The sequence below is a fragment of the Grampus griseus genome, assembly GCF_964374135.1.
Source record: "Grampus griseus genome assembly, chromosome: 13".
NCBI lineage: Eukaryota > Metazoa > Chordata > Mammalia > Artiodactyla > Delphinidae > Grampus > Grampus griseus.
Genome location: NC_139007.1, coordinates 37411558 through 37439162, shown reverse-complemented (window position 1 = coordinate 37439162; position 27605 = coordinate 37411558). Strand labels below are relative to the sequence as shown.

The 27605-nt window shown below is 40.0% G+C and overlaps 1 protein-coding gene across 2 annotated transcripts in view; it reads left to right on the top strand.

The window, feature by feature from the left end:
- The window catches only part of PDSS2 (decaprenyl diphosphate synthase subunit 2), a 262661-nt gene that overhangs the window by 219416 nt on the left and 15640 nt on the right, over positions 1 to 27605 (top strand). For both annotated transcript variants that reach the window (XM_082668918.1, XM_082668917.1), the window contains exon 7: positions 6514 to 6546. In XM_082668918.1, the coding sequence (XP_082525044.1) occupies positions 6514 to 6546 (33 nt within the window). The remainder of the gene's footprint in view (positions 1 to 6513; positions 6547 to 27605) is intronic.

The window sequence follows — 27605 nt, the reverse complement described above, 5'->3', positions numbered from 1 at the left end:
AATTTTGGGATGTGTCCTTTCTCCGTTCCTCTGTCCACCAACAAATCTCACATATATATACTAAACTCCACCTCTTAATACCAATGCAAATGCAAGGAGAGTTTGTTTTCAGTAAGACATGTTTTCTCTAAAGAAATTGATGATATTTCTTCCAGTACCAAGGCAGACCTTTAAAATATCATTATTTTTTTAATATCATTATTTTTGTAGCCACCAATATGATATTTTACTCAAACAAGAATCATTAGTGAATAATTGGTTAAAACAATTAGATGAATGGTTAGTAGGGAACTGAATATTCACAGGGACTCAAAGCACCCTACAGATTACTTATTGAAGACAAAGGGAGGAAGTGAACAAACTTAGTCTCACCAGTAACGAGACAACTGATATTGTATGACTCCTGATGTAATGGAGAAGTGTTCAGCATCATCTATGTAGGAGTCTTTTCAAAAATATTTTAACCTGAATCTAATCATGTGAAAACAATTAGACAAGTCCAGGAGAAGGGACATTCTGCGGGGCAACTGACATGGATTCTTTTAAAAAATGCCATATTATAAAAGAAAAGGTGGTGGTGTGGAGAATGTTGTAGAATAGAAGAGATTAAAAAGCCGTGACATCCAAAGGGAATGTGTGATTTTTAATTTGATCTTGGATTGGGATAAACATAGCTCTAAAGGACGCTACTGGTTGGACCAGAAATTTTGAATACGGACATTATCTTAAATACTATAGTAAACGTTAAACTTGTTGGATGTGGTCATGGGTTTGTAGTTATGTAGGAGAACACCATTGTTCTTAGGAGATAGATGCTGACATATTTAGGGATGAGATATCATTATGTTTATAATTTACTCTCATATAGTCAGCAAATGATCATCTAGAGAGAAAGCAAAGATGACAAAATATTAGCAACTAATTAATCTAGTTGGAGGGCAAATGGGTGTTCATTATGTTCTTTCAACTAAAAAATTGGAAAGAAAGATAGTTTTTCTTGAAGGCTGAAGAAGAGAATCTTATTTTTTAAATTGTTATTCTAAAATATAGCTGGTAGCATTGGGGAAGAATAACATGATAAGAAGAGATGATCAGTCTCTAGCAATTTCTGCACTCCCTGCTGTGGAATATTAGTTTTCTGCTTTTAGAAAAAGGTTTTTCCATATCCAGTTTTCAAGTCCAGATAGCAGTAGTTAGAAATTGGAAGCAGTTCATTTATGTCATCCAATCCTTCTTTGTTACCTGACTTATAAAAAAGCATTTGTTTCTTAAAGTAAAAGACCACATTGTACATCCATTACTTACCAACAGAGAATCTATCTGCCTTTGGTCTGCAGAGACTGGTATATAAACCTTTGGAATTAATCCCTCTGTGCATCCTCTCAATCAGAGCACTGGCTTTGTTTGCTTTGGTGTAGAATATTGTTTTACAACGCTCACTGTAGCTGTCAGAGGAGGCCTTCAATGTCATGAGCACTGGCACACTAGCTTGTCTATTTTCACATTTTTTTAAGATAAAACAAGGTTCAAACCACACATTCTCTGTGAACTGCTAAAGACTGGGAAAAATTACTTTCTTTTCTCATGACCTGGATTGACAAGGAGCACACCTACAGGAGGCAAAAGATGAGTGAATCCCTTTTAAAGACCCAAGTAATGAAGCCCTCAGGGAATCGCCGTGTGTGGCAGAATTTACAGTGGTTTCTGGAGACGAACAGTGTGGCAGGAAGAGGTTCAGGACTGCCGGCTATTGAAATACAGTCTGCATTTATTTTATATCAGCCTATTTTGGGCCCCAGTGAGGAAGTTATTTTAATATCTTGCTCTGCTAGAAATATACATGGTAAGTGGTAGATGTCAGAAAAAGAGCGTAAAGTTACAGCACTCCATTCTCCTTGAGACTTACGGAGCTTATATAGTTGTTCTCTTTGAAATAAACACTGATGCATACAGAGCATAAATTGAAAAGGATGTTAGACATAGTCCACACCACTGATCCTCAGATGACTCAGAATTCAGGGCTAGAGTATTAAGGATCTGCATTTTTAATAGGCTACCCAGGTGATTCTGATACAGCCAGCCCAGCATTTGGGCATGCCTTTTCTGACCCAGTACTCTTACTTTACAGATAAGAAAATGAAGACCCACGTAAAAATTTAAAATTACTTGAGGTATTAACCTATTATGGGCTAGAAACCGTATTTTCTGGCTCCCGGCATATCCATTTCCTAGGAGGTCACAGTGCCTCTTAAAGTGGTCATAGTTAAGAGCTTAGGCTACCTGTTTCCCTCCGTAGCAGGGCCTACTTACCACCTGAGGCTTGGGGGAGTACATTTGAAATCTGAGGTCTCCTGACCTCCAGTCAGGCTCTTTTCTCTTCAATACACTGATACCAAGGTTGAGGCACTCAATTACTCTAAACCGCTGCATCTGTGAGAAGGCTGATAGATGATTCTTTTGTTCTATCCTTTTGTTGTTTGAGTTTCATGAATTCTTAGAATTTATTTTCTATAGATTCCCTTCTTCAGTCTACTTCTAAATAGAAGTTGAGTAATAAAGTCAAAATATGGTACTGTTCAATACGAGTAAAAATTATCTGTAAGGCACCAGGTAGTGGCTCCACATCAACTGCATACTGACTGAATCTAAACACCCAGCTTTCTTAGAACTAGGAGAGAGTAATAGGAACTTTGCTTTGTAAGTTTCCTGAATAAATGGTACATAACCAACACTTATTAAGAAAAAGCATTTATCCATTTATTCATTCATTCACCAGATATTGACCATCTACTATCTACAAGCACTGATCTAGACATGGAATACTGTTATGATCAGGAGAGAAAATGTCCATACTCTCATGGAGCTTAAGTTCTAGAGGGAGATTGTATGTGAAAACAAGACTATGCAACCCCCAGAGGAAGATTTTTACTTGTTCCGTTCCTGGCTGTGTCTCCAGTGCCTGAGCAATACCTAACATATAGTAGGTGCACAATGGACAATTACTGAGTGAATGAGCACCATCAGATGAAACAGAAACCATAGCCCCTCCCAAATTAACTTTTTTTACAAAAAGAAATAGAATTTGGTAATGTTCAACGAGAAATATTACTTACGTAGGGGATTAAATCATTTACATTTGTTTCTAATTTGCTGTATTTTGTAAACTCTAAAAGCTTTTTGTGAAAAAATTTTTATATCAGTGTGTAGTTTCAGGCTTGCGTCTGGCATACATAGATACTAACTCACGTAGCAGCTGGAAATATATACCTATAAAGATCTAAATATTTATAGCATTTTGTTTTATAAAATAAATGATACTCTTCTGTACAAGCTAAAGCAGTCAAGGGTGAAATGGTTTCACAGGACTGGAATGTTTGTTGTGATAAAATAAAAAGGACATTCAGGTGAGCAGCATATCAGCAGTTACAGCCTGTTCGGGTGGTAATGGCCGTGGTAATCGTGCTGTCATTTTATGTAGGCTTCTAGTCTCAGCTTTCAAAACGTTTAAGAGCTGGGCTTCCCTGGTGGCGCAGTGGTTGGGGGTCCGCCTGCCGATGCAGGGGACGCGGGTTCTTGCCCCGGTCCGGGAAGATCCCCCATGCCGCGGAGCAGCTGGGCCGTGAGAGCTGATGTTGAACAAATAGGGATTTACATACATGGCGTTTCTTTGCCGTCATCCCCAGCAAAGTATATCTCCACTGGGTGAAAGGGGGTGGCCAAGCTAGTAATACAAAATAAAGTGAGAAAAATAAATAAATACATAAATAAAGAGAGAAGGTTTGAAAATAGCTTGTGATTCTGTAAAAATATTGAATCACTATATTGTACACCTGAAACTAAAATAATATTGTAAATCAACTATACTTTGATTTTTTAAAAAAGGAAAATAGCTTGTAATTGATTAAGCACAAGTACTTCAAAATAATAGAATTCTCTAAGATGATTAGTTTATAAACAAGGTATGTGATGAGACTACTCTAGATGTCCTTATCTGTAAACAGCATTATAGTTACTGTTACTACCTGAAAAAACTGATTTTTTTTTTTTCTGAGACAATTGGGGAAATGGCTCAATACGTCCAAAAGGAAAAGTCCACCTACATCATTGTAAATTATAGTTTCTCTGCACTTTACACTGCAACCTCAAGATATGAAAGGTACTCAACTTTCTAACTTTCAACAGATACCACTTTCAACACTTCTACCATGTCGTTTGTGTTAAACACTGTAAGGTGAGGATGTTGAAAGTGCAAGAATGAAGAGGAGGTGGTTAGAACAGAAACAAGACTGAAAGTAGTGAGGAAATGGCAGATGTGTTTCAGGAATGAGTTGTTTGACAGTAGGAATCATTCCACAGGGGTCCTAGTTTGTGCGTCATTGGAAAAGTACTGTGCCTGAGCAGCCCATGCTGATCAGCAAGAGACAGGGAAAGGATGAACAATTGAAAAGGTGGAAAACTGGTGACCACAGGATCAGCCTCCATGTCAGATATCCCTTAACCTAAAATGAATTCGAGAGACAGCTGAGAGTTTGAGAACTTAAAGACTAAGCATATTGTGAAATGCTGCTGCTGAAATTTTGGTCACAAGCCATGGATTATTCATGAGATCAAGGCCAATTCATATTTGTACAATATGAAAGTGAGTAGCTAGGTCATGAGTGCACTATGCAGACGTGCTCAGGGGCTCCACACTGCTCCTGCAGAAGTTATAGTGCGGGGAGAGAGATTTCAGTGTAGACAAAACTGTTTTATCTTGGGAAAAGATGTCCATAGACAAACAAACAAGTAAATATGAAATCTCTGAGCAGAGAGAAGAATGAGCCTGGTTTTAAAATACCTGCAAGAACCGATTCTCATTCCTGTTGGTATATTGCATCTCAGGACTAATTCAAACCCTTCTTAGTTCACTGAAACTCCTAGATCCCCAAAACATCTTTGAAGAGCAGATTGAACCACGAATTCTTTTTTAAAGTATATGGGTTGCAGAGGCCTTTTGGTTCATTGAAAGTGTACAAGTCACAGTTTTAACTGAGTCGTTTGTGATAGTGCCAACAGCTATACATGAGCAGTGTCTTATTAGAAGTTGCTTTTTATGAAAACAAGAAAAACAAAATGCAGGCATCTTTTGGATAAATTTTTTAAAGATTATAAAGAAACGAGAAGAGTCAGGATTAATGTTATAAAGATCTCATTTTCTCTCATGAAAGTAATCTACCCACATTTATTATCTGTATAGTGTCATTTTGGACTCAGGAACAAAATGGTCTCAAGACCTAACCTGTTCATAAGTTGAAGGGCTCTTGCTCTGTGCAGAGATGTCAGGAGAAGTTTGTTCTGAAGTCCACAAAAAATGAGCTTACCTACCAGCAAATACTAACACATTGGTTGTCTCTATTATGTTCAGATTTGATACATACACTTTTGAGTATATGTTTTCATTTTAAGTTGTTCTTTAATAACTAAAAATAATTTAAAATAAAATTTGACCTCATACAGGATGTCTCCTACCTCCAGCTTTCTTCCCTCTCCTCATCCCTGGTGACAGTGGGATGGAGTTGAGTGTCTTTTGGCATGATACAACATATTAAAAATTATGCCAAAGCAAGTGGAAAACTTGACCCCATGGATTACTAATTGTAGAGAAGGAAATATGTCATTACAGTGGAACCATCTGATAGTCACCACTTTAACCAAGTGATCAAATTTATAGCATTATTAAGAGTAGGACAGCCTGACATTTGGTGCCTTCCACATTGATGCAATATGAAGTATATAATATTCCATGTAAAATATTCTTGCGAAAAGTGTTTAACCTAAACCTCAGCAAGCTTCTTCAGACCCAACTTCCAGTTTGTAAGCACACAGGGACAAGTGAAATGACACACGAAGAAATAATGTAACAAATCCAGAAAGAGAAATTTTATACAACAGCTGCCCTGGTCTCCTCAAAAAGTCAATTATTTTAAAAGTTAATGATTTTTATTTTCATTTCTTAAAAAACGGGGAGGGGCTAGTCTAGATTTAAAAGGCGAAACAGAGACATAAAAACCAAGTGCAATGTGTGAATCTTGATTAATTCTAGTTTGAGAAAAAAAGCTAAAATAAAATATATTCTTGGGACAGCAGGAGAAATTTGAACATGGGTTGTATGTCAGATGATATGGCATTATTGTTAGTTTTTTTAATTTGAAAGTGATCATGTATGAGATGTCCTATGCTTATGAGTTGTGTGCTGAAGCACGAAGGGGTGAGAGGTCATGGTGTCTGCCACTGTCAAACCTAGAGTGTATATGTGTGCTTGTGGTACTGTTCTTACAACTCTTCAATATGTTTGAGAGTTTTATTTATATGTATACACATACATATATATATATTTCACTATATACATATATAGAGACAGAGAAGGGGAGAGGTGAGGGGGGAGAGAGTTGACATTCTTTGAGAAGCAAAAGTTATAGAAATACTAAATGATTTTTAAAGAACTAATTAATTTCCCCCTCTTTTCTGTTTTAGGCTCAACGGAAAGGAAGATTAGACTATGCTAAGGTAGGTAGATTTTGTACCTTCTACACAGTTTTATACATTTCAATTTGACGCTTGGTTTTTGTTTATATTTGAAAGGTCAAAAGAGAGTCATCACATTCAAAACTGATTAGCAGGTAAAATAGGATTCATTTAATGATAAGCTTATTTACTGAATGCCTGCGTCATTCCAGACACTGTTAGGTGTTGGAAATACAAGAGTGAACCAGATCAACTCTTTCTTTCATGACATTTACAAGCTAGTGGGGGAGATGGGTAACTAATAAACAACTAAATGGATGCATAATATAACGTCAAATGGTGGTAAGTGTTGTGAAGAAAAACTGGGTAAGCACCAACCATTGCTGGAAAGATGCCTTTGGACTATGGAAAACAGCTTTTAGCCTCATCAGCTAATACCTGGGAAGCACCATTCAGGGCAGATTTGGATTTGTAAAGGCAGTATTTTTCATATCACCTGTGGGGCTTTTGAAAACATACATGCCTGGGTTACCACAGCATAATACCCTCTTCCACCAACGTCAAAATCCACTGGTGGGCAGAGCAGGGCGGGGCAGAATGGAAGGGTTTGAAAAAAGGCTCCACAGATAATTCTGACTCACAGCCTTGTTCAAAACCTGCTGTGGGGCTTCCCTGGTGGCGCAGTGGTTGAGAGTCCACCTGCCGATGCAGGGGACACGGGTTCGTGCCCCGGTCCGGGATGATCCCACATGCCGCGGAGCGGCTGGGCCCGTGAGCCATGGCCGCTGAGCCTGCGCGTCCGGAGCCTGTGCTCCGCAACGGGAGAGGCCACAACAGTGAGAGGCCCGCGTAGTGCCAAAAAAAAAAAAAAAACTGCTGTGGGATTTCAGATTTCAGTGCACCGGTGCAAGCCTGTGAACACACTTGGGTCACATTCTGTTTTCTCCTGAGGAACAAATGGAATATTTTAGCAGGTGTATGGGATGCATACAGCTGCTTGGCTAAAGGAACATTCTAACCATCTGGTTTTCACAACAGTCAAGAATAGCCAGAGTGTGAGCACATCTGCACACCAAAGACAAGGAGGGAGAAGTGGGACCTGTAAGGGCTCTGCTTGCAGTGGGACAACCAAAACCCTCAGTGATCTCTCCAGGGCTGATCCAGAACCTTGTGCTCTCCTGACAGCCCCGGCGCGCACACCCCTGCCTCCGTGCCTTTTCCTTGCCTGAAATGCAGGTCCTCCTTTTCTCTATCTCACAAACTTTTGCATTCTTCAAGAAAAATTAGATTAATAGGAGCACCTCTAAACTGAGGACTTCTATATCTGTCACTGTATCTTAGATGTCTACTTGAGCCTAATACCCAAATGGTCTTCCACAGGCTCAAAGTGTCTTAAACTGAACTCGGCATCTTCCCAACATCTCTGGACCCTTTTTTTTTTAATACACTTTTATTTTTCAGAGCAGTTTTAAGTTCACAACAAAATTGAGCAAAAAAGTATAGAGAGTTTCCATTACCCCCTGACCCCACACAGGCACAGCCTTCCCCACTACCAACATCCTGCTGCAGAGTGGTACCTTTGCTACAATCAGTGAACCTGCATTGATGCATCTTTATAACCCAAAGTCCATCGTTGACATTAGGGTCCAGTCTTAGTGTTTTATCTCTGGTCCTTGTTACTCATTCTGTCTCCTGATATTGGCACTGTCATCCCACCAGTCAACCGTGTGAGAAACTTAGAAGTCACTCTCAAATGCTCTTACCCCCTCACCCCTATGTTCCATGACCAAGTCACATCAGTTTTATATCCTACATTTTCTTGAATCCAGCCCCTCCTCTTGATCTCTCTTTCATTGTTCATGTTGAGTCTCCTCATCTGAACCACTAGGAAGCCTAGTGACTGGTCTCTATGCCTCTCTTTTGTCCCCACAGATCCATCGCCAGCCAGAATGTCTATCTAAACCACAAATCTGGCAGTTTCACATTCCAGCTTAAAACCTTCCTTGGCTCCATGTTGTCTATAAGGCAAATTCAGAGCTTGCTGGAGTGGCATATAAAGCACTGTGGTCTCATCCCCTGGAGGGACTCTCCAGCTTTGTCCCCTCCTACCCTGTGCTCCAGCGGCACCAAATTACATAAAACATACTGTTTCTATTCTCCGTGCCTTGACCCATGCTGTCCCCTCTGCTTGGAATGCAGCAGTGTCTCCCTTAATCTGGCTACCCCTGCCTCTTCTGTAAGGCTTAACGTAGGATCATCTCTAAGAGGAAGTCCTTCCTGGTTCCCTAGGCTGGATGAGGTGCTCCATTCTCTAACACACTGTGCATCTCTCAGTCATTGCACTTAACTCTGTTATTTTATAATGACCATTTATGAGACAGATCATAGACTGTGAGCTCTTTGAGGGCAGAGACAGTATCTTTTTTTTTTTTTTTTTTGCGGTACACGGGCCTCTCACTGCTGTGGCCTCTCCCGTTGCTGAGCACAGGCTCCGGACGTGCAGGCTCAGCGGCCATGTCTCACGGACCCAGCCGCTCCGCGGCACGCAGGATCCTCCCGGACCAGGGCACGAACCCGCGTCCCCTGCATCGGCAAGTGGACTCCCAACCACTGCGCCACCAGGGAAGCCCCCCAGAGACAGTATCTTATTTGTATGCTTGGTGCCCAACACAGTGCTTGGCACTTGGTAAATGGTGAGTGAGGCCATAAGAAAATAGAAGACCCATGAAGTTAGTTACAGGAGATATTCTGGTACAGGGTTTTTTATTTCAGTCAAAGAGGAAAGGAAAGCTTTTGACACAAGTTGCAGGTATCAGCAGGGATAAGAAGATTGCTTGGGAAGGTTGTAATAAACTAGCTTGGAGATAAATGCTGGGATTTCACTGGGATAGTAAAGGAAATAACTTATAAATGAAAAAGTAAGGGAAATGACATCATGATTTGGCAATAGAGTGATTATTTATCATTGATGCTTATTTATGACTCAGAGAACTCCTTTAGGATTTCTTATTGCAGAAGCACCTGATAGTGGAAGAGACTGGAAGAAAAGAAAAGAATATGGGGCACAGATAGAACACCCTGAACCGAGCAATGGCTCTGTTACCAACTCACTGCAAAATCTGTTATCAGCCACTTAACCTTTTAGGTCTTCCCTCAGTTTCCTTAGTATAAAAGGAGCAGTTTAGAATAGTGCTGTTCTACTCTTTAAGCCCAAATTTGAGAGGAGACGTTCTTTTTTGGGGGAGAGGGGACATTCTTATCTTGTGTACTACTGTGGTCCAGATTCATTCCTTCATCCGCTTCATACGTCCAAGCACTGTGGATCTGATATTTAATGTGGGCGAGGTGCTGCGCTGGGGCTGACTACCGCCACAACCAGGACTGACTCAGACCTTCCTGTTGAAAGTCCACCTTTTCTCTGTTTTTTCTCTCTTTAACATTTATCATAATCTAAAATTATCATTTTTATTTAGTTGCTTGTTTTTTCTGTCTTCTTCCACTAAAATGTAAGAGCCCTGAAGGCAGGGCCTTCAATGGCCTTGTCCATGGTTGCATCGTGTACCCAGCACAAGCTTACATATAGGGGTGACAAATGCGTATGGATGAGTGCTGCATTGGTGCGATGCTAGGAGAAGTGCAGGACGCTAAGAGGTCTGGAATTGGGGTTTGTAGACTCAAATTAGCCATTTAAAGAGTATATTGACTATATAACACAGTCCATCCCTATGTTCAGTTGCCTTCCCAAGTGCCCAATGAGAATATTTCTCATGCCAATAAACAGAAACCCACCCTGCTAGGGTATGTGGTGCTGTGCTGATATTTAAGGGATCTAGGCGATTAACCCAGACCTATCATCCATACATAGACCCAAATCCAAGTACCATGGGTAAAAACAGTTATATCCATCCCTACCAAGTGTCGGGGAGACGTCTGCAGGGTCCAGCGCACAGTATTGTCTCTTACGTAGCATATCATGGGTCCATGATATGGTCCTGGTGCTCATGCTGACTGATGCAGGCATCATGCTAGGCAGCTTAGGACTCCCCTGGTGGGTTTATCTGTAAAACTACTTTTTTTTTTTTTTTTTTTTAATTTTTGGCTGCGCCAGGTCTTAGTTGCGGGCACGCAGGATCTTTGTTGTGGCTTGTGGGATCTTTAGTTGCAGCATGTGGGATCTTTAGTTGCGACATGTGAACTCTTAGTTGCAGCTTGCGTGTGGGATCTAGTTCCCCGACCAGGGATTGAACCTGGGCCCCCTGCATTGGGAGCGTGGAATCTTACCCACTGGACCACCAGGGATGTCCCTCTGTAAAACTACATTTGAAAAACTCAATGGCCATTTCTGGAGAGTGTCATGAAATTTATTTATTGCTGGAGATTTCTTTATTTCCAAGTGGTGAGTGTTTTCTCAAAAGCCAAATTTTATCTGAAAAATCAGATTTTAAGAACCATAGAAAATTATTTTGACCATGTGCTCTATGGCTTTGTATACCAGCTCTCCAATTTTGTCAGTCTCAGAATGGCAAGGAAGCAGGGGAGAGGGCAGAAGTGACGATCAAAATCAGTCTCAGCTAGATCTCGAGAGTGCCTGTCACATTCAGCAAAACAGTGGTCTGTCCTCAAACACTCAGAAAAGAAATTGAATTACTTCTTAATTGAGTTCCTGTGGCGATGAAGCCTGGATGTGAACGCTTTACACTGCTGCACTGCCTTTATCATCTAAAGATATCAAAGCACTCAGCAACTATTCATTCATTAAGTCTCTCCCGCCTCTGGAAGGTGGTTCACACCAGCACAGGAGCACTCTACCTTCCCCTGAAGCTCATCCACCCAGGGCTGGGCAGGACTGGAAGCTGTTGAACTATAAGGCAATTCTGCCCAGCTTCTAAAATGAAAAAAACAAGAAGTATCTTACTTACCTAGTTAAAACTGCAGAAGTTTTATTGGACAGAACGTAATTACCAGAAGCGAATTGTGACCAAAAAACCGGTGCCGATAGTTTTGCTCATATGCGCGATGCGATGGGGATCTTCATTACAGTGATTGGTCTGCAGCCCTGAGTGTGTATCTCTCATGGAATAGGGAACTAGTCCATGTTCCCTAGGTTTCTGGCCCCAAGCAGATTGAGTTCAGTGTTACAGGGAAGAGTGCCACCTATTGAATTGTAGAAATTCATGGGCGTGTGTCAAGACCAGTGGAGAAGTTTCTCAGCCCACATTCACTCTTGGTTTGCTATGGTAACTAATATGTATGTCTGAAGGAAAACGAGCATGTTGACTACTCTTACTTAGAAAAACATCTACAAACGGCTGTGTATTTTCCCCAGCTGGGGCTGAGCGTATGCCGGTAGTTTAGCTACTGCTACTTGAAAGAAGCATGCTGCTCAGAGACTGAGGCAGATGGTATTTTTACCACTTCAGGCAAAACACGGCACCTATGGTTTGGCTTTCTACAATTTTAATTTTTTAACACTTTCAAAAAGGCTGGCTTAAATATCTCCATCACAGAGATACAGACTTTTCCTCAATTTCCTGTTAATAATTGCTTCAGGTATGCAAATATGAATAAATATCACTTGGTCAAAACCAGACTCTCAGCCATGTGGGCCGGCCTCCTGCTCATTCTTCCCCAAGTGCCTAGGACTGGGCCTTACATGGGCTTTGACAGTCATGCTGATTTTGACACAAAGACTCTAAATGGTTTGCAGGAGCTTTCTTTGTATCCATCTCCAGTCTTGACTGTGTAGTTCATATAATTTTCCCCACGACTCAGTACAGAAAAGAGAGTTGTTTTTCATGTCTTCTTACTGAGGTTCACTCGAAACACAGAGAACTGCTCAAGGTTAAGCCCTTGGTAAAGAAAGATTTTGCAGGTGTTGATTTATCAGGCATCCAGTTCTCAGTCAAACGTGAGAGAGGTTTTTTGAAAGGAGTGGGTTTTTGCCATGCCCCCTCTCCTGGAATTTGTTCAAGGTCCCAGAGTAGCGCATTCCCCTGCCTCTCAGGCACAGCGTCTACAGCCCCTGCCCTCCTCTTTCCTCCCTGCCCTCAGAAGGCCCTGCACATTTTGTTTTATTATAAAACGCATTTGCATAGGGTACGCATTAAAATTCCCTTCCCAGCAGCAAACTGTGCTGTCCACAGACATTTGCATTTGCATGATCACATATCATCATTTCCCTTTAAGAAGAAAAAGAGTCTTTCCTTTCCAAGGCTTGCCCTTTAGCCATTTCTTCTCATTTATTATCCATAGATTGCTTCAGCCATTTTGCTGCCTATTGAATCCAAAATTCTTTTTTGAACCTTGAGTTTAGTATAGGAAATTTTCTGTAAGTATTACTGTCCTTTGTTTACTGACAAAGCCAGACACTTTTTTTTTTTTGGCAGACAATTTTTTCCTGCTTGTTCTTTCCCATAACCCTAGCTAACTGGCTCTGAGAATTTTTCACATTGGCACATTTAGAGACCAGATGTTGCTGTGTTTTCTCTTCCCTGTACCCCTTTCTTGGGCAGATGCTCCTTCTCCTACCCTGGGACTTCGCATTAGCTCCTTCGGTAAAATATTCCAAACAGCATCACTGTATGCACTAAATCTCTCATTTCTTCTAACCTCTTGAAGCTGTCTTAACACTTAGGATTTCTGTTTTAGTGATAATTATGGAGACTATGTAGAAGCATTGACATTCCCCTCTCCCATCGTTTTTCATTAAAGACTTGTGGTCCAATTAGATGAGATGTTTGTAAAACAATTTAAAGGAAAAAAATCCAAATACCATTATGATATGGATGCAGCTATATAAAATTTTATATGCTTGATAAAGACTGAATGACAACATGTAAAAATGTAAATAAGGGTATTAAGGTAATACATCTGAGCAGGGTTTTTTCCTGAAAGGTATCTGTTTTAAAAGTGTAGACTCTGGGGCTTCCCTGGTGGCGCAGTGGTTGGGAGTCCGCTTGCCGATATGGGGGACACAGGTTCGTGCCCCGGTCCAGGAAGATCCCACGTGCCGCGGAGCGGCTGGGCCTGTGAGCCATGGCCGCTGGGCCTGCGCGTCCGGAGCCTGTGATCCGCAACGGGAGAGGCCGCAGCGGTGAGAGGCCCGTGTACCGCAAAAAAAAAAAAAAAAAAAAAAAAAAAAAAGTGTAGACTCTGATTTGAATTGGAATTTTCCAGATTACAACCTGAGCTACTGAGAATTGAAAAATAACTTGCCTGAACTCGTGTTTTTAGTGACATAACCAGCATTTAATTCTAGGCTCCTAAAGACTTGCTTGCTTCTATGGCGATAGAAGGAATACACCATTGGAAAATGTGGGGTTTTTAAAAAAATTTTTTGATTGAAGTATAGTTTATTTACAATGTTGTGTTAGTTTCAGGTGTACAGCACAGTGATTCAGTTATATATATTTAATTGAATGTATGTATATATATTCTTTTTCAGATTCTTTTCCCTTATACGTTATTACAAAATATTGAGTATAGTTCCCTGTGCTGTACAACAAGTCCTTGTTTGTTATCTATTTTATATGTAGTTGTGTATACATGTTCATCTCAAACTCCTAATTTATCTCCACCCCTTCCCCATTGGTAACCATAAGTCTGTTTTCGGAAATGTGATTTTTTTTTACACTGTGAATTTTTGTGTGAGGGCTGAAGTTGTGGTTGAGGTGCTGGGGAACAGTTGAGGAAGACAGAAACGTCGTACACCGAGCCCGCAGTGCAGGCGCTGATCTGATGACCTACCCACAGCAGAGGGGTGGGTGCTGGAAGACACTGCCAGAACAGCCATCTGAAAGTTTTAAATCCTCCGCTCCTTGTTTCCTAAAAAATCAGATAAAACCAGTTGTTTTTCTTTTGGCAATCACATTTCAGAAAAGTGGGGTATTTTTTGTTTTGGGTTTCCTTTTTTTTCAGCAATAATGAATAGGTTCTGTTTAATCTTTTTTTCAAAACAATTAATTTACTAAAGCCAGTTTTTGCAACCACTGCTTTGATTACAAATCTCCCTCAAAATACAGTTATCAATGATGGAAAAATAATCATTGATCAATTTCTGTCTGTAATAAAGCAAAGAAGCTTTTGTACCATGTGAAACTTTTAATCAAAAATAAATTCTAGGACTTCCCTGGTGGCACAGTGGTTAAGAATCCGCCTGCCAATGCAGGGGACACGGGTTCGAGCCCTGGCCTGGGAAGATCCCACATGCCGTGGAGCAACTGAGCCCGTGCGCCACAACTACTGAGCCTGTGCTCTAGAGCACACAAACCACAACTACTGAAGCCCGCACGCCTAGAGCCCGTGCTCCACAACAAGAGAAGCCACTGCAGGGAGAAGCCCACACACCACAACGAAGAGTAGCCCCCACTCACCGCAACTAGAGAAAGCCCGTGCACAGCAACAAAGACCTAACGCAGCCAAATAAAATTAATTAATTAAAACTAAATAAAATAAAAAATAAATTCTAATTCCACATGCAATAGTCAGTATCTTGAGCCAAGAGTTGTGCCTTATTATGAGCCCTCAAGTCTTTTTGCAAAACAGTCACCCTCTGGACATTCATTCATTCATTCCCCATTATCAAGCTAGTTCTTTTCCTCCTTAAGTCTCTGAGTGTATTATTTTGCATTTGTCCCCAGTGACTATCATCTTGCCCTGATGATCTGTTCCACTAATATCTTAATGTTATTTTAAAATTAGATTCTTGTTCTCTGAGGTGTTGACAATCCCACACACCTCAATGGCATCAACAGATTTAATGATCATAATCTCTAGTCCCTTGTGGACCATGAATAAAATTATTAAATGATAAAAATGATAAGCCTCTTTGTGACATCATAAAATATTGCCACCCTCTAAGTTGTTCACCCAAGTACTATTGATACTCTTTATTTTTTATTTTATTTTACTTTTTTTACTTTTATTTATTTTTTGTCTGCTTTGGTTCTTTGTTTGCTGTGCGTGGCTTTCTCTAGTTGCAGTGAGCCGGGGCTACTCTTCGGTGCGGTGTGCGGGCTTCTCATTCTGTTGGCTTCTGTTGTTGCGGAGCACGGGCTCTAGGCACGTGGGCTTCAGTAGTTGTGGCACACGGGCTTAGTTGCTCCGCGGCACGTGGGATATTCCCCAACCAGCGCTCAAACCCGTGTCCCCTGCATTGGCAGGTGTATTCTTAACCACTGTGCCACCAGGGAAGCCCTATTGATACTCTTTAAATTCAATCCTCTAGGCAGTTATAAATCTTCTTTATTTTTCTTCAAATCATATATTCCTAGCTTATTGGTCTTTAATCTCTAATTTTATATATAAAACATTATTTAGTTTATGACATTAGTATTTATTGGGGCAATCTCTCCCATCCTTAGATTCATCATTCTGAATTACTGGGACCTGAAAAATTACATGTCTGCAAAATACCTAACATTTATCAGGAAGCTACGGCAAACTTAGATTGTTGATGAAGACCAGTTCTTAATTGTAAGCCTGGAATCGAGTCTGGTTTTGCACACCGTTATACCCTGAGGGCCTAACACAGTTCCTGCCACATACTGGGTACCCAATAAATATATGCTGAACTACCGTTGAATGAATGAATGAATAACCCAAGATGGGCCAGATGTTTGTGCCTATATTCCTTTTAATTCATAAGACATATTTGACCCCATCTTTGCTCCTCTTATTTCTCCCCAAGTATATTTTTAATCAAATGGTTACCTCCTCAATGCCATATACTCTCTGGGTTGAAACAAAGATTCAATTGGGGTAACCTTTTGACTCTTAGTCTAGAAAGCTAACTACAGATGCCCACCAGGCTGGTTCTGTGGGTAAATACTTTGCACGGTGGGGTGGCTGGATTCAATTATCGTTCTCAGTTTGTGGTATCAGGAGCCACTTATGCACAGAGAGAGCCTGTATGATTTTATGTGGAGGATTGAGCCTTCTGTCCCCATAGAGGAGCCTGCTTAGTCCACGGAACAGTTTTAAGTAGAGCTGAAGAGAATGCTGTCTCTTTCCCTGTCGTAAAAAAAAAACAGTGGAGAGGCATGAGTTTTCTAAAAAGAGAATGAAAAGGGAGGCACCTCTGTGTTGATGTTGAATGTGGTTTTTAGTAAGTCAGAAGTCTTTGTCATTACCTTAGATTGATATTTTCAAACTCATTCACTAATCCTACAGGCTGATTTTTTACAGAATTAAGGATTTTTGTCAAGATGTCTCATCTTTCAGAAAGCTGTAATTTGTTCATTTGGTACATCTGAAGACATTCCCTCATGTTTCCTAAGCAGTGTCTGCAGGCACTACTCAGCCTCCCCAATGACACGTGAGACAGAATATTGATCCTGGATGTGCTTAACCACCTTTCTGAAATAGCAAGGAGGCCGTGCCGCCTCAATTTTCAAACAGAATTACTGAGATAACAGTAGAGATCACAGGACCTGTAGCATAGGTCGGTGATGTGTACAGTGCTCCTAACTAAAGATTACGGGTGAGTAGATCCTTTCTTTCCCCCAAGTCCTTGACTTTTTGGATTGATGAAAGGTCTTACCTATCCACCAGATAGTAATAAAGCCAAAGATGTACCTCTGAAGATTGATTCCTGCATGGTGCAATGGTGCCCCCTATGGAAGGTCTCCCTGTTCTAGATCTAATAAAATTATGCTACCTTTTATCTTCAGTCCTGACGAGATTTGTGTGCACCTGTTAGGAAAAGTTGTAGGCCTTTTGACGTCCTGTGATCTCTGTCAGATGCATGCCATCGTACGCGTGTTTTTCACTGTGCACTCTGTTCAAGACATACACTAAGCACTTTAATGAAGTGGTTCTATCAGATTCTGTCTCTGAATCCCTTCATTTTATGGAGAAGAGATTGAATAAGCTAACAGCGTTCACAGTTGACTATCTCACAGTCATGATTCCACCTGAGTCCGCTGACTCCACACTGTACTCTTCACTACCATACTGCTTCCCAAGGTGCTTTAGACATACTACAAAAAGAAGAGAGAATTTGTAGGCAGGCTCTGGTCTTACAAAAATGCAGAAAATGATATGCATTACTCTGTAATCTAACATAATTCTGATCTCAAAAATAGTGATTGTCTAGTAAGTGACTGTCTTATCATTTATTTGCTGAACCAGTACAGTGATTATTGTGATTTTTTTTAAGCTGGTAAGCATTCTTCACTCTTTCAAGAAAGTTTTATAAGTATAACCATTTAAACCAAGTTCTTGATAAAGCAACTATACTCCAATAAAAATTAATTTTAAAAAAATTTTTTTTAAAGAAGATGTTGGGGGTAGGAGTTTATTAATTAATTTATTTATTTTTGCTGTGTTGGGTCTTCGTTTCTGTGTGAGGGCTTTCTCTAGTTGTGACAAGCGGGGGCCACTGTTCATCGCGGTGCGCGGGCCTCTCACTATCGTGACCTCTTTTGTTGCGGAGCACAGGCTCCAGATGCGCAGGCTCAGTAGTTGTGGCTCATGGGCCTATTTGCTCCGCGGCATGTGGGATCCTCCCAGACCAGGGCTCGAACCCATGTCCCCTGCATTAGCAGGCAGATCCTCAACCACTGCGCCACCAGGGAAGCCCTAAAAAAAAAATTTTTTTAATAAATAAAATTATAGGGCTTCCCTGGTGACGCAGTGGTTAAGAATCCACCTGCCAGCGCAGAGGACATGGGTTCAAGCCCTGGTCCGGGAAGATCCCACATGCCATGGAGCAACTAAGCTCGTGCGCCACAACTACTGAGCCTGCAGTCTAGAGCCCACGAGGCACAACTACTGAGCCTGCACACCACAACTACTGAAGCTCACGTGCCTAGAGCCTGTGCTCCGCAACAAGAGAAGCGACTGCAATGAGAAGCCTGCGCGCCGCAACGAAGCGTAGCCCCTGCTTGCTGCAACTAGAGAAACCCCGCGCACAGCAACGAAGACCCAACGCAGTCAAAAATAAATAAATAAAATAAATTTATATAAATAAATAAATTAAAATAACACAAGTTCTCAGGACTTCCCCAGCAGTCCAGTGGTTAGGACTTCACACTTCCACTGCAGGGGGCACAGGTTCGATCCCTGGTCAGGGGACTAAGATCCTGCAAGCCATGCAGCGTGACCAAAAAAAGTAAATAAAACAAGTTCTCATTACTGTTCTCTTGAGGAAAGCAAGAATCTATGTTAACAAATACCATAGCACCATAACGTCGAGCCCTCCTACATCTGGAAGAGGTGTTAATCCTGCAGATACGATTACAGTTACATGGCCGAGTAACAGCGTCACCCCATACATTGATTCCTGCATTTGCCCCCAGTCTGATGCAATCTGCCTGGAAGGCATGGCTGAGGTATACATTGGTTTCATTGTCATTGCTCTCAGTTGACATAGTTTTCTAGTTATATGATTTACGTTCTAGTGATAGAAATCATAAATGACTTTTGATCTCATCTTGTGTCAGGATGCATGTTAGGATGTCAAGAATCTAGGGTCACGTGGATGGTGTTGGCGGTGGTAATGGTAGTTTTAAGGTAATTGATCCCCAGGTATCAGCAGATGAAAAACCTGGACATGAGGAGGATTTAAGAAATGTATAAGATATGGACTCAAGTAAAATAATAGAAACCCAAATTCACTCTGGCATAGTTTATGTATTCCTCAAATAACCCCCAGGACTGTTTACCTACATGACATGCATGCTCTTGTCCCACAGTGTTCTTTTTAATTAAATAACCAGCATTGCATTTGTCATGAGATTGCAGAGCTTACTATTTATTGATTCACTCCTAAAAAAGCTACAGGCAAGAGTAGCTCATTGCTGCAATCTACAACCTATGATATGTTTTGCTTGTTGAATTTCTGGTACAGAGTTTGCTAAAAAGCTTCAAGGTCCCAGTTTTGCTTTTTGAATTTCAATGTATAGAATTAAGTTTTTCTTTGGAATATAGTACTAAAATTAAAAATTAGCTTTTTGAGTCAGGTTATAGATAAATCAGTGATTATTTATAAATCATTAAATTTTCCTTCAGAAGACATGATAACCAGGAAGCAAAGCTTGCTTTTCCTATGGAATTAAGCCTCAATTTAATATAATTCCATATTACTAACTTCAGATTCCCTACCTATCAAATGTTAATGAAAGTTTATAAGTTAACTTTTAAAAATTAAACTAAATTGTACATTTATTCCATTTAATTACATTTTGAAGTCAGGCACATCTACTCATATCGTGAGCTACAAGGTTGACCTCTGTTTCTTAAGTAGCAAGCATCACTTTGCCTGAACGCTCAGCCACAGAGTCAACAATTTAGGTCAGTTTTGATTATGGTAGTAAAATGTTTTTAATGAAAATATCTCTAAACTACATATATATATAATATATAGTTATATATATTAAACTGTATATGTGTGTGTTTGTTTAGAGGTATTTATACATATAATATACATATATATTCAGACATGATAATTTGTATGAAATGAGTTGTTTGGTTATGTTCAGGTCTTTGTGGATAGTAGTTCACAGCACAGACTCATAAATGTACTTAGCTGAGAGGTTGAGCCTTGAAATCAGTTCTGAAATCTCACTCTCAGTAGGAGGCCACACACCGTCCAGACCGAGCCTAACAGACTCATGTGTGGAAGAGAGGGCGAGAAAAATGATACCTTACCTGTCTTTATTATGTTTTTTTCTTTTTTCCTTTTAAGGGGAATAGACTGAATTTTAAATGGTCAAGATGATTTGGAAATTCATTTTTCAAAACAAGCATGTTTCCTATTCACTAATACTCACAGTGTTTAAGTATTTAAAACATCTTCATGAATCTATGTAAAATAATCTATGAATGTTTATAGTTAAAGGCAGGTACATCATTAAAAATGTTACACGTAAGGTTTGCAATGAACCCAGTGCTCACTTACTCTTTAAACCTTGCCTTTGTGTAGCATTTCATTGATGTCAGAGGAATTTCACATACATTATCTTATTTGTTCCTCATAATAATTGCCTGTGGCATAAATACTACCTCTGTGATTTTATAGGTGAGGTGGGCTTAGAGAAGTTGCTTTGCCCAAGGTCACACATGTCCAGGTCCAGAGTTTCCCTACCAAAGTTTGCTCACTGCCTCTCTATGATCATTTTTCATATTATTATGAAATAGCATAAATGGATTAATCAGTCTTAGGAGGAGAACATCTCATCATATTATAAGAAAAAAGAGGTTCCTGTGTGGCTTCATCTGGAGGATTCTGCTCCAAGGTGCTTGAAAGACCATCATGTCTGGAAATACATGGCATTTTGTTTTTCCCAGAGTCCACCTCTCTTACCTCCCATCTCCATGGGCTTCCAGAACTTGGCCAGGGAAAAGACGAACAGTGTAACAAACGTCATGTGTGTCCTGTGCTCTCACACAGTTATACAGAATGATTTTAATTCTGCAAAACAATAAATAGAGGGCTTCCCTGGTGGCGCAGTGGTTGAGAGTCCGCCTGCCGATGCAGAGGACGTGGGTTCGTGCCCCGGTACCGGGGGATCCCGCGTGCCGCGGAGCGGCTGGGCCCGTGGGCCATGGCTGCTGAGCCTGCGCATCCGGAGCCTGTGCTCCGCAACGGGAGAGGCCACAACAGTGAGAGGCCCGCATACCGCAAAAACAACAACAACAACAACAACAACAAAACAATAAATAGAACTTGTTAAAAGTGAATATCTTAAAGCTCAATACAAATCTATATTATAGTAATTTTGCAGGCTATTTTACAAAAGAAAAATATTCTGATATTTTAGGGAACAGTAAAAATGTTAAAGCATGGGATAAACTATGTTCATCATTTTGAACTCATTGAATAATGCTTTATTATTAGCACTGAATAATGCTTTATTCAGTGACTTAAATATAGTATGATGAACCCTGAAATTGGTTTTTAAAAAATTGTGAAAATGACATGAGGCAGTGTCCTGTTGTTGTGTGAAACCCCAAATACCACTGCTGCAGTCAGAGTCTTTGGTTGAGATTTTTAGTTAAAAAAAATATGGTTTTATTATTAAGAATTTTTAAACTACAAATACATTAGTTTTGTTTTGTAACACAGTAGTCTTGTTCAGTGCCTTTTTGTTTAAAAAAAAAAAGAAAAAAGGTCCAGAAGAGTATACTTAATCAATTGAGATATTTATGGCTTTTTCTTCCCAGAAAATGTGGAAATTTTCCACCTCCAATTCCTATTGACATTTGTTCTACAACCATATGGCATTTTTACTTGTGGTAGAAAAAAAATGTATATATTGTAATAGAGGTACATAATTAATCTAATGATGGCTTAAGTATTTTGTCATCTCTGTAAATATGGTTTTATCCAAAGGTATTTGACTTGATTTATTCTTTTAATCTGTGATGTGTATTTTAAAAGTTTGCCCTTGTGCAAAGGACATTATTAACATAGGTATGTGTTCTCTTCTCAAAGGAAATTCTAATGTTTTCCTAAATAGATAGATAGATAGATAGATAGATAGATAGATAGATAGATAGATTGACAGATACACACACACCTCATAGGGTATATAGAACAGAAGATAGATAGATAGGTAGATAGATAGATAGATAGATGTACAATCCTCACAACAGCCCTATGAGGTAGGTACTATTATATATATCTTACAGATATATATATATTTTATATAGATATAAATATATTACCACAGTGCTAGGCACATATAAGTACTATATATGGGATTGTCTTTGTTGTTATTGCGATTATTAATATTATTACTATTTTAATATTGTGAAGCACTACCATTCTAATTGTGTGTTGGCATGTGAATTCATGTGATTGAGGAAATATAATAACTAAAAATTCTCTTATTTCCACCTCCTTCCACTTTTGCCAAAATAAGATATTTAATAAGGTCAGTAGATCAGTAGATTTTTTTTCCTATAGATTCTTTTAAATAATTTGTTATTCTAAGAAAAAAGGAAATTTTTATGTTGTTTGTAGTACATTTCACAGTTTCTTGTATTAGAGAAAGGTTTTTGTTTTGTTTTGTTTTGTTTTGCGGTACGCGGGCCTCTCACTGTTGTGGCCTCTCCCGTTGCGGAGGCTCCGGACGTGCAGGCTCAGTGGCCATGGCTCACAGGCCCAGCCAGTCCGCGGCATGTGGGATCTTCCCGGACTGGGGCACGAACTCGTGTCCCCTGCATCGGCAGGTGGACTCTCAACCACTGCACCACCAGGGAAGCCCTAGAGAAACGTTTTAATTGTAGCTTTTCCTTTTGTACCAAGTCTTGCCACTCAGAAGCTGGCAAAACCATTCAGCTGAAGCACTGTCAGCTAGGATGTTGAAGTTGCATGGTACCTTGGAGGCAGCCTTGTGCCACCTCCCCCTTCAGCTTAGAGTTTCATTCATACCTTTTTCAGATGTGGGCATCTAGTCGCTGAGGACTTTAAATAATAGGGAGTTAACAGCTCGTCAAAAAAAAAAAACTATTCGTGTTAGACAAACTAGTCATTTGAAAACTCTTTCTTGTTTGTTACTGAAATTAAAGCTTCCTAGAAACTTCATCTTGTTGCTCTTTGTTCTGTTCCCTGAAGCGTATAGAACAAGACTGCTCCTTCTCCCATTTAATTGCTTTAGAAGTTTGAAGATGGGTTTAATATCTTCCTTTAATCCTTTCCTCCAGGTTAAACATTCCTTAAATGACATGTTTCCAAATATTTCTTCATCCCAACACTGGACCCTTTCTATCTTGTCAGTGTCCTTCTTGAGACATGGCACCCAGGACTGAACATAGTTTTCTAAACATGATTGACCACCAAAGATTGCGGTGAGACTGTTCCTGCCTGTCTTTTGGACATGTACATCTGTTTATACTGCCACAGTTTGCGTTTGCTTTTTTCTTTTTTAGTGTCTACATCATAGTGTTGGCTTACATACAGAATGTGGTTATCAAAGATTTTCAGCATTTTTTTATGAGTCACTGCCAAACTGAGGTTTAAACTTTTGCAATTAGTTTTTGAAACCTAAATGCTCAACTGTACAGTTGCCCTGTTACATTTCTTCTGGCTAGTATCAGTCTATTGCTCAACATGTCAAAACCATTAAGATTTTGATGCTATCCATGTGTTGCCTTTCTCTCTTGGCTATATGACATCTGAAAATTAAAATTTAATATGCATTTCTTCTTCATCTTCATTCAAGCACTGTGATAAGGGAAAGGAACCAAGTATTGAGTCTTGTAGCACAACACTAGAGATCGCTTTTCTGCTCAATATAAATCCACTACTAAACACTTTCTAGGAATAGTTATTTTACGTATTTGAATCCATATTGCCAAACTCTTATACAGATCCCATTTCTCTGTCTTATCCACGACTAAGTTTCCATAATCTGAATATACTCTATCTTTACTATTTCTGAAGCTAACAGCCAAGTTAATATCAAAAGAAAAATGAGAGTGTTTTGTCATAATGTGCTCATTGTGACCCACCTACCTTGGGGCTGCTATCACTGCTGCCTTTTCTCGAGAGCTCACAAACTGTCTATTTAATAACCTTTTCTGGAATTTTGCCGTAATTTTCATAAGCTCCCAGATCTGTGTTCCAGAATGCACATTCGTCCTCATCTTTTTCTTTTTTGTCTTGTGTTGGAAGGCTTTAGTCATTTGACTCTCCCATCTGTGACATTTCTCACAGTCTTTCAGTAGCCGGGAAGGACAGTTTTGTGCGTTCTGAGCATGAGAGAGCAGAACAGAGGTGGGTGGGTGCGTCTGTGAAGGTGCCCTAGACCAGAAGCTAGGTCTCCAGAGTGAGGAGGAAGACAGAGAAGGGACGTGTTAGAGGATGAAAGCTGGACAAGAACATCAGAAAAAAAGAGTGAGAAAGCTGACGCAGGGAGGGGCTCAGTGGGGTGCTGCACAGTTACTTGTCCTAGAGGATAATATGATGTTTGGAATGGGAGGGTGGGTGGTCTTGGAAAGCAAAGGACAGCAGAAGCCAGGATGGTAGCTGCATCCAAGGCCCCCCTGACAACTTGTAATGGGCTATGTGAATGCACATTTCATCTTTAAAGGCCCCTCTTCATGGAATTTATTTTAGTCTTTACGACTTTGAACTCATTCTTCAGTTGTTCTATTTCCTTTTTCTTTCAATAGTATATTATCTTCTTCTTTTTAACATCTTTATTGAAGTATAATTGCTTTACAATGGTGTGTTAGTTTCTGCTTTATAACAAAATGAATCAGCTATACATATACATATATCCCCATATCCACTCCCTCTTGCATCTCCCTCCCACCCTCCCTGTCCCACCCCTCTAGGTGGTCACAAAGCACCGAGCTGATCTCCCTGTGCTATGCGGCTGCTTCCCACTAGCTCTCTGTTTTACATTTGGTAGTGTATATATGTCCATGCCACTCTCTCACTTCATGCAAGCTTACCCTTCCCCCTCCCCGTGTCCTCAAGTCCATTCTGTACGTCTGCATCTTTATTCCTGTCCTGCCCCTAGGTTCATTAGAACCATTTTTTTTTAGATTCCATATATATGTGTTAGCATACGGTATTTGTTTTTCTCTTTCTGACTTACTTCACTCTGTATGACAGACTCTAGGTCCATCCACCTCACTACAAATAACTCAATTTCATTTCTTTTTATGGCTGAGTAATATTCCATTGTATATATGTGCCACATCTTCTTAATCCATTCATCTGTCGAAGGACGCTTAGGTTGCTTCCATGTCCTGGCTATTGTATATAGTGCTGCAGTGAACATTGAGGTGCATGTACTTTTTGAATTATAGTTTTCTTAGGGTATATGCCCAGGAGTGGGATTGCTGTGTCATATGGTAGTTCTATTTTTAGTTTTTTAAGGAACCTCCATACTGTTCTCCATAGTGGCTGTATCAATTTACATTCCCACCAACAGTGCAAGAGGATTCCCCTTTCTCCACACCCTCTCCAGCATTTATTGTTTGTATACTTTTTTGATGATGGCCATTCTGACCGGTGTGAGGTGATACCTCATTGTGGTTTTGATTTGCATTTCTCTAATGATTAGTGATGTTGAGCATCCTTTCATGTGTTTGTTGGCAATCTGTATATCTTCTTTGGAGAAATGTCTGTTTAGGTCTTCTGCCCATTTTGTTTGTTTCTTTGATATTGAGCTGCATGAGCTGCTTGTATATTTTGGAGATTAATCCTTTTCAGTTGCTTCATTTGCAAATATTTTCTCCCATTCTGAGGGTTGTCCTTTCGTCTTGTTTATGGTTTCCTTTGCTGTGCAAAAGCTTTTAAGTTTCATTAGGTCCCATTTGTTTATTTTTAGTGTTATTTCCCTTTCTGTAGGAGGTGGGTCAAAAAGGATCTTGCTGTGATTTATGTCATAGAGTATGCTGCCTATGTTTTCCTCTAAGAGTGTTATAGTGTCTGCCCTTAGATTTAGGTCTTTCATCCATTTTGAGTTTATTTTTGTGTATGGTGTTAGGGAGTGTTAATAGTATATTACCTTTTGGAAATATTTGCACATACTTGTTCTTACTCAACATACAACCTTTACATCTGGGAGCCCCTTATTTTTGTCATCATCTCCTTCCCTCATGCATGCCCATCAGTCTTTTAGCAGATTCTGACAAGGTTGTTTGTTTCTGAACATTTTCTGTGAGGAACGGCACTTTAAAAACACTTGTGGCAAGTGTCCTGGTGACAATACAAGCCTCTGGGTGGAGTCCCACACAATTTTTACAGTTTTGTACATCTCTCTTGTCAGCTCCTTCAAAACAGGGATAGTGCCCTGTCTCCACAGTGGTGCTCTGTGCAGAGGAAATGCTCAGCAGTGGAGGGAATCGTAGGCTCCTCCTTTTACACCCAGACCTTCTCAAATGAGAGCCCTGAGAGAGCTTATTCAGTAGCCATTATTTTGATCACTTTCATAATTAAGTATGACATTGTTGGAATTTAGTTTTTCAGAGGCTTCCATCACCCTTGAACTTTATTTCCAGTTATAGTTAATGGCAATCTTTTCACTAAACTTATTTTTGCAATGCACTTTCCTAACATGTAGTCTGGGTGTCCAAACCCATTCCTGCTAGGCCTTTCTAAGGACTGATTCTAATACCAAGATGGCATTAATTTTTTGTTAATTCCTATCACCTTTATATCCAATTATGCTGACATAATTAAGCAAAAAGTGCTTCTTCTATCTTCTAATACATAAGATTATCAGTTAGGCACACCAGGAATTTGCCAACTATAGAATGCAAGTTTTAGCAGATGTTCAAAGGTTGAAGTCCCGTATCATTACTGCATCATACCTTTCTGCCAGCTGTATAATCTGTTAAGGAAGCATGGTCCACTTCTACCACTTGGGTGAGAGGTATGTGGTCTCTTCCCATAACAGCATGGCTCCCATTTGTTTCCTTTTACCCTTATCCAGCTGTTTTCAACCATTTAAATACAAAACAAAACTTTAACATATTGTTTCATACTCCCTTACTCTCTATTGTACAGTTTCTTCAGAACAAGGTCTGCCCCGTGTTCCAGATGAGTTTTAGTATCCCTGTTCTCTCTAAGCACTCTATCTGGTTGGGTGAAAGAAAATTTGGGGCTATCTCCAAATCTTTCCAGTGCTATAGAGTAGAAGAGCTCTGGATGTGCAGAAATGAAACCTAGGCCATTTCTCAGATTTGCTCTTGACTCTGGTCCACATCACTTAGCCTCTCTCATCCAGTGTCTTCTGCAAAATGAGGTGAGAAGCGAAGATGGTGCTTGGGGTTTCTTCTAGGTCTAAGGTTTTGTTTTAATTTCATTGGAGAGAAGCGACTGCTGCCTCCACATCTTCTAAAGCTGCTTAGATCCCGTGGCAAGGGCTTGCCTTTAATATTTTAAGAGGACTTTCAAACCAAATAGTTTTCAGAGGCATACAATGATTTCTCAAAAGAGTCTCATAAAAGCAACATTTATCACGGAAAAGGTGTTTAATAACACCTTTTAATAAATGTTAAATAATAATGCATTTTAAGTACTGTGGATCCTCTTGGTGTTAATATCTTTAATTGGATCCTCTAGCAGGGGATTTGGACTTAATTTATTTCGGGTGATTCTGCACTTATACAGTTATTCAGTTGACTTAATTAGAGAT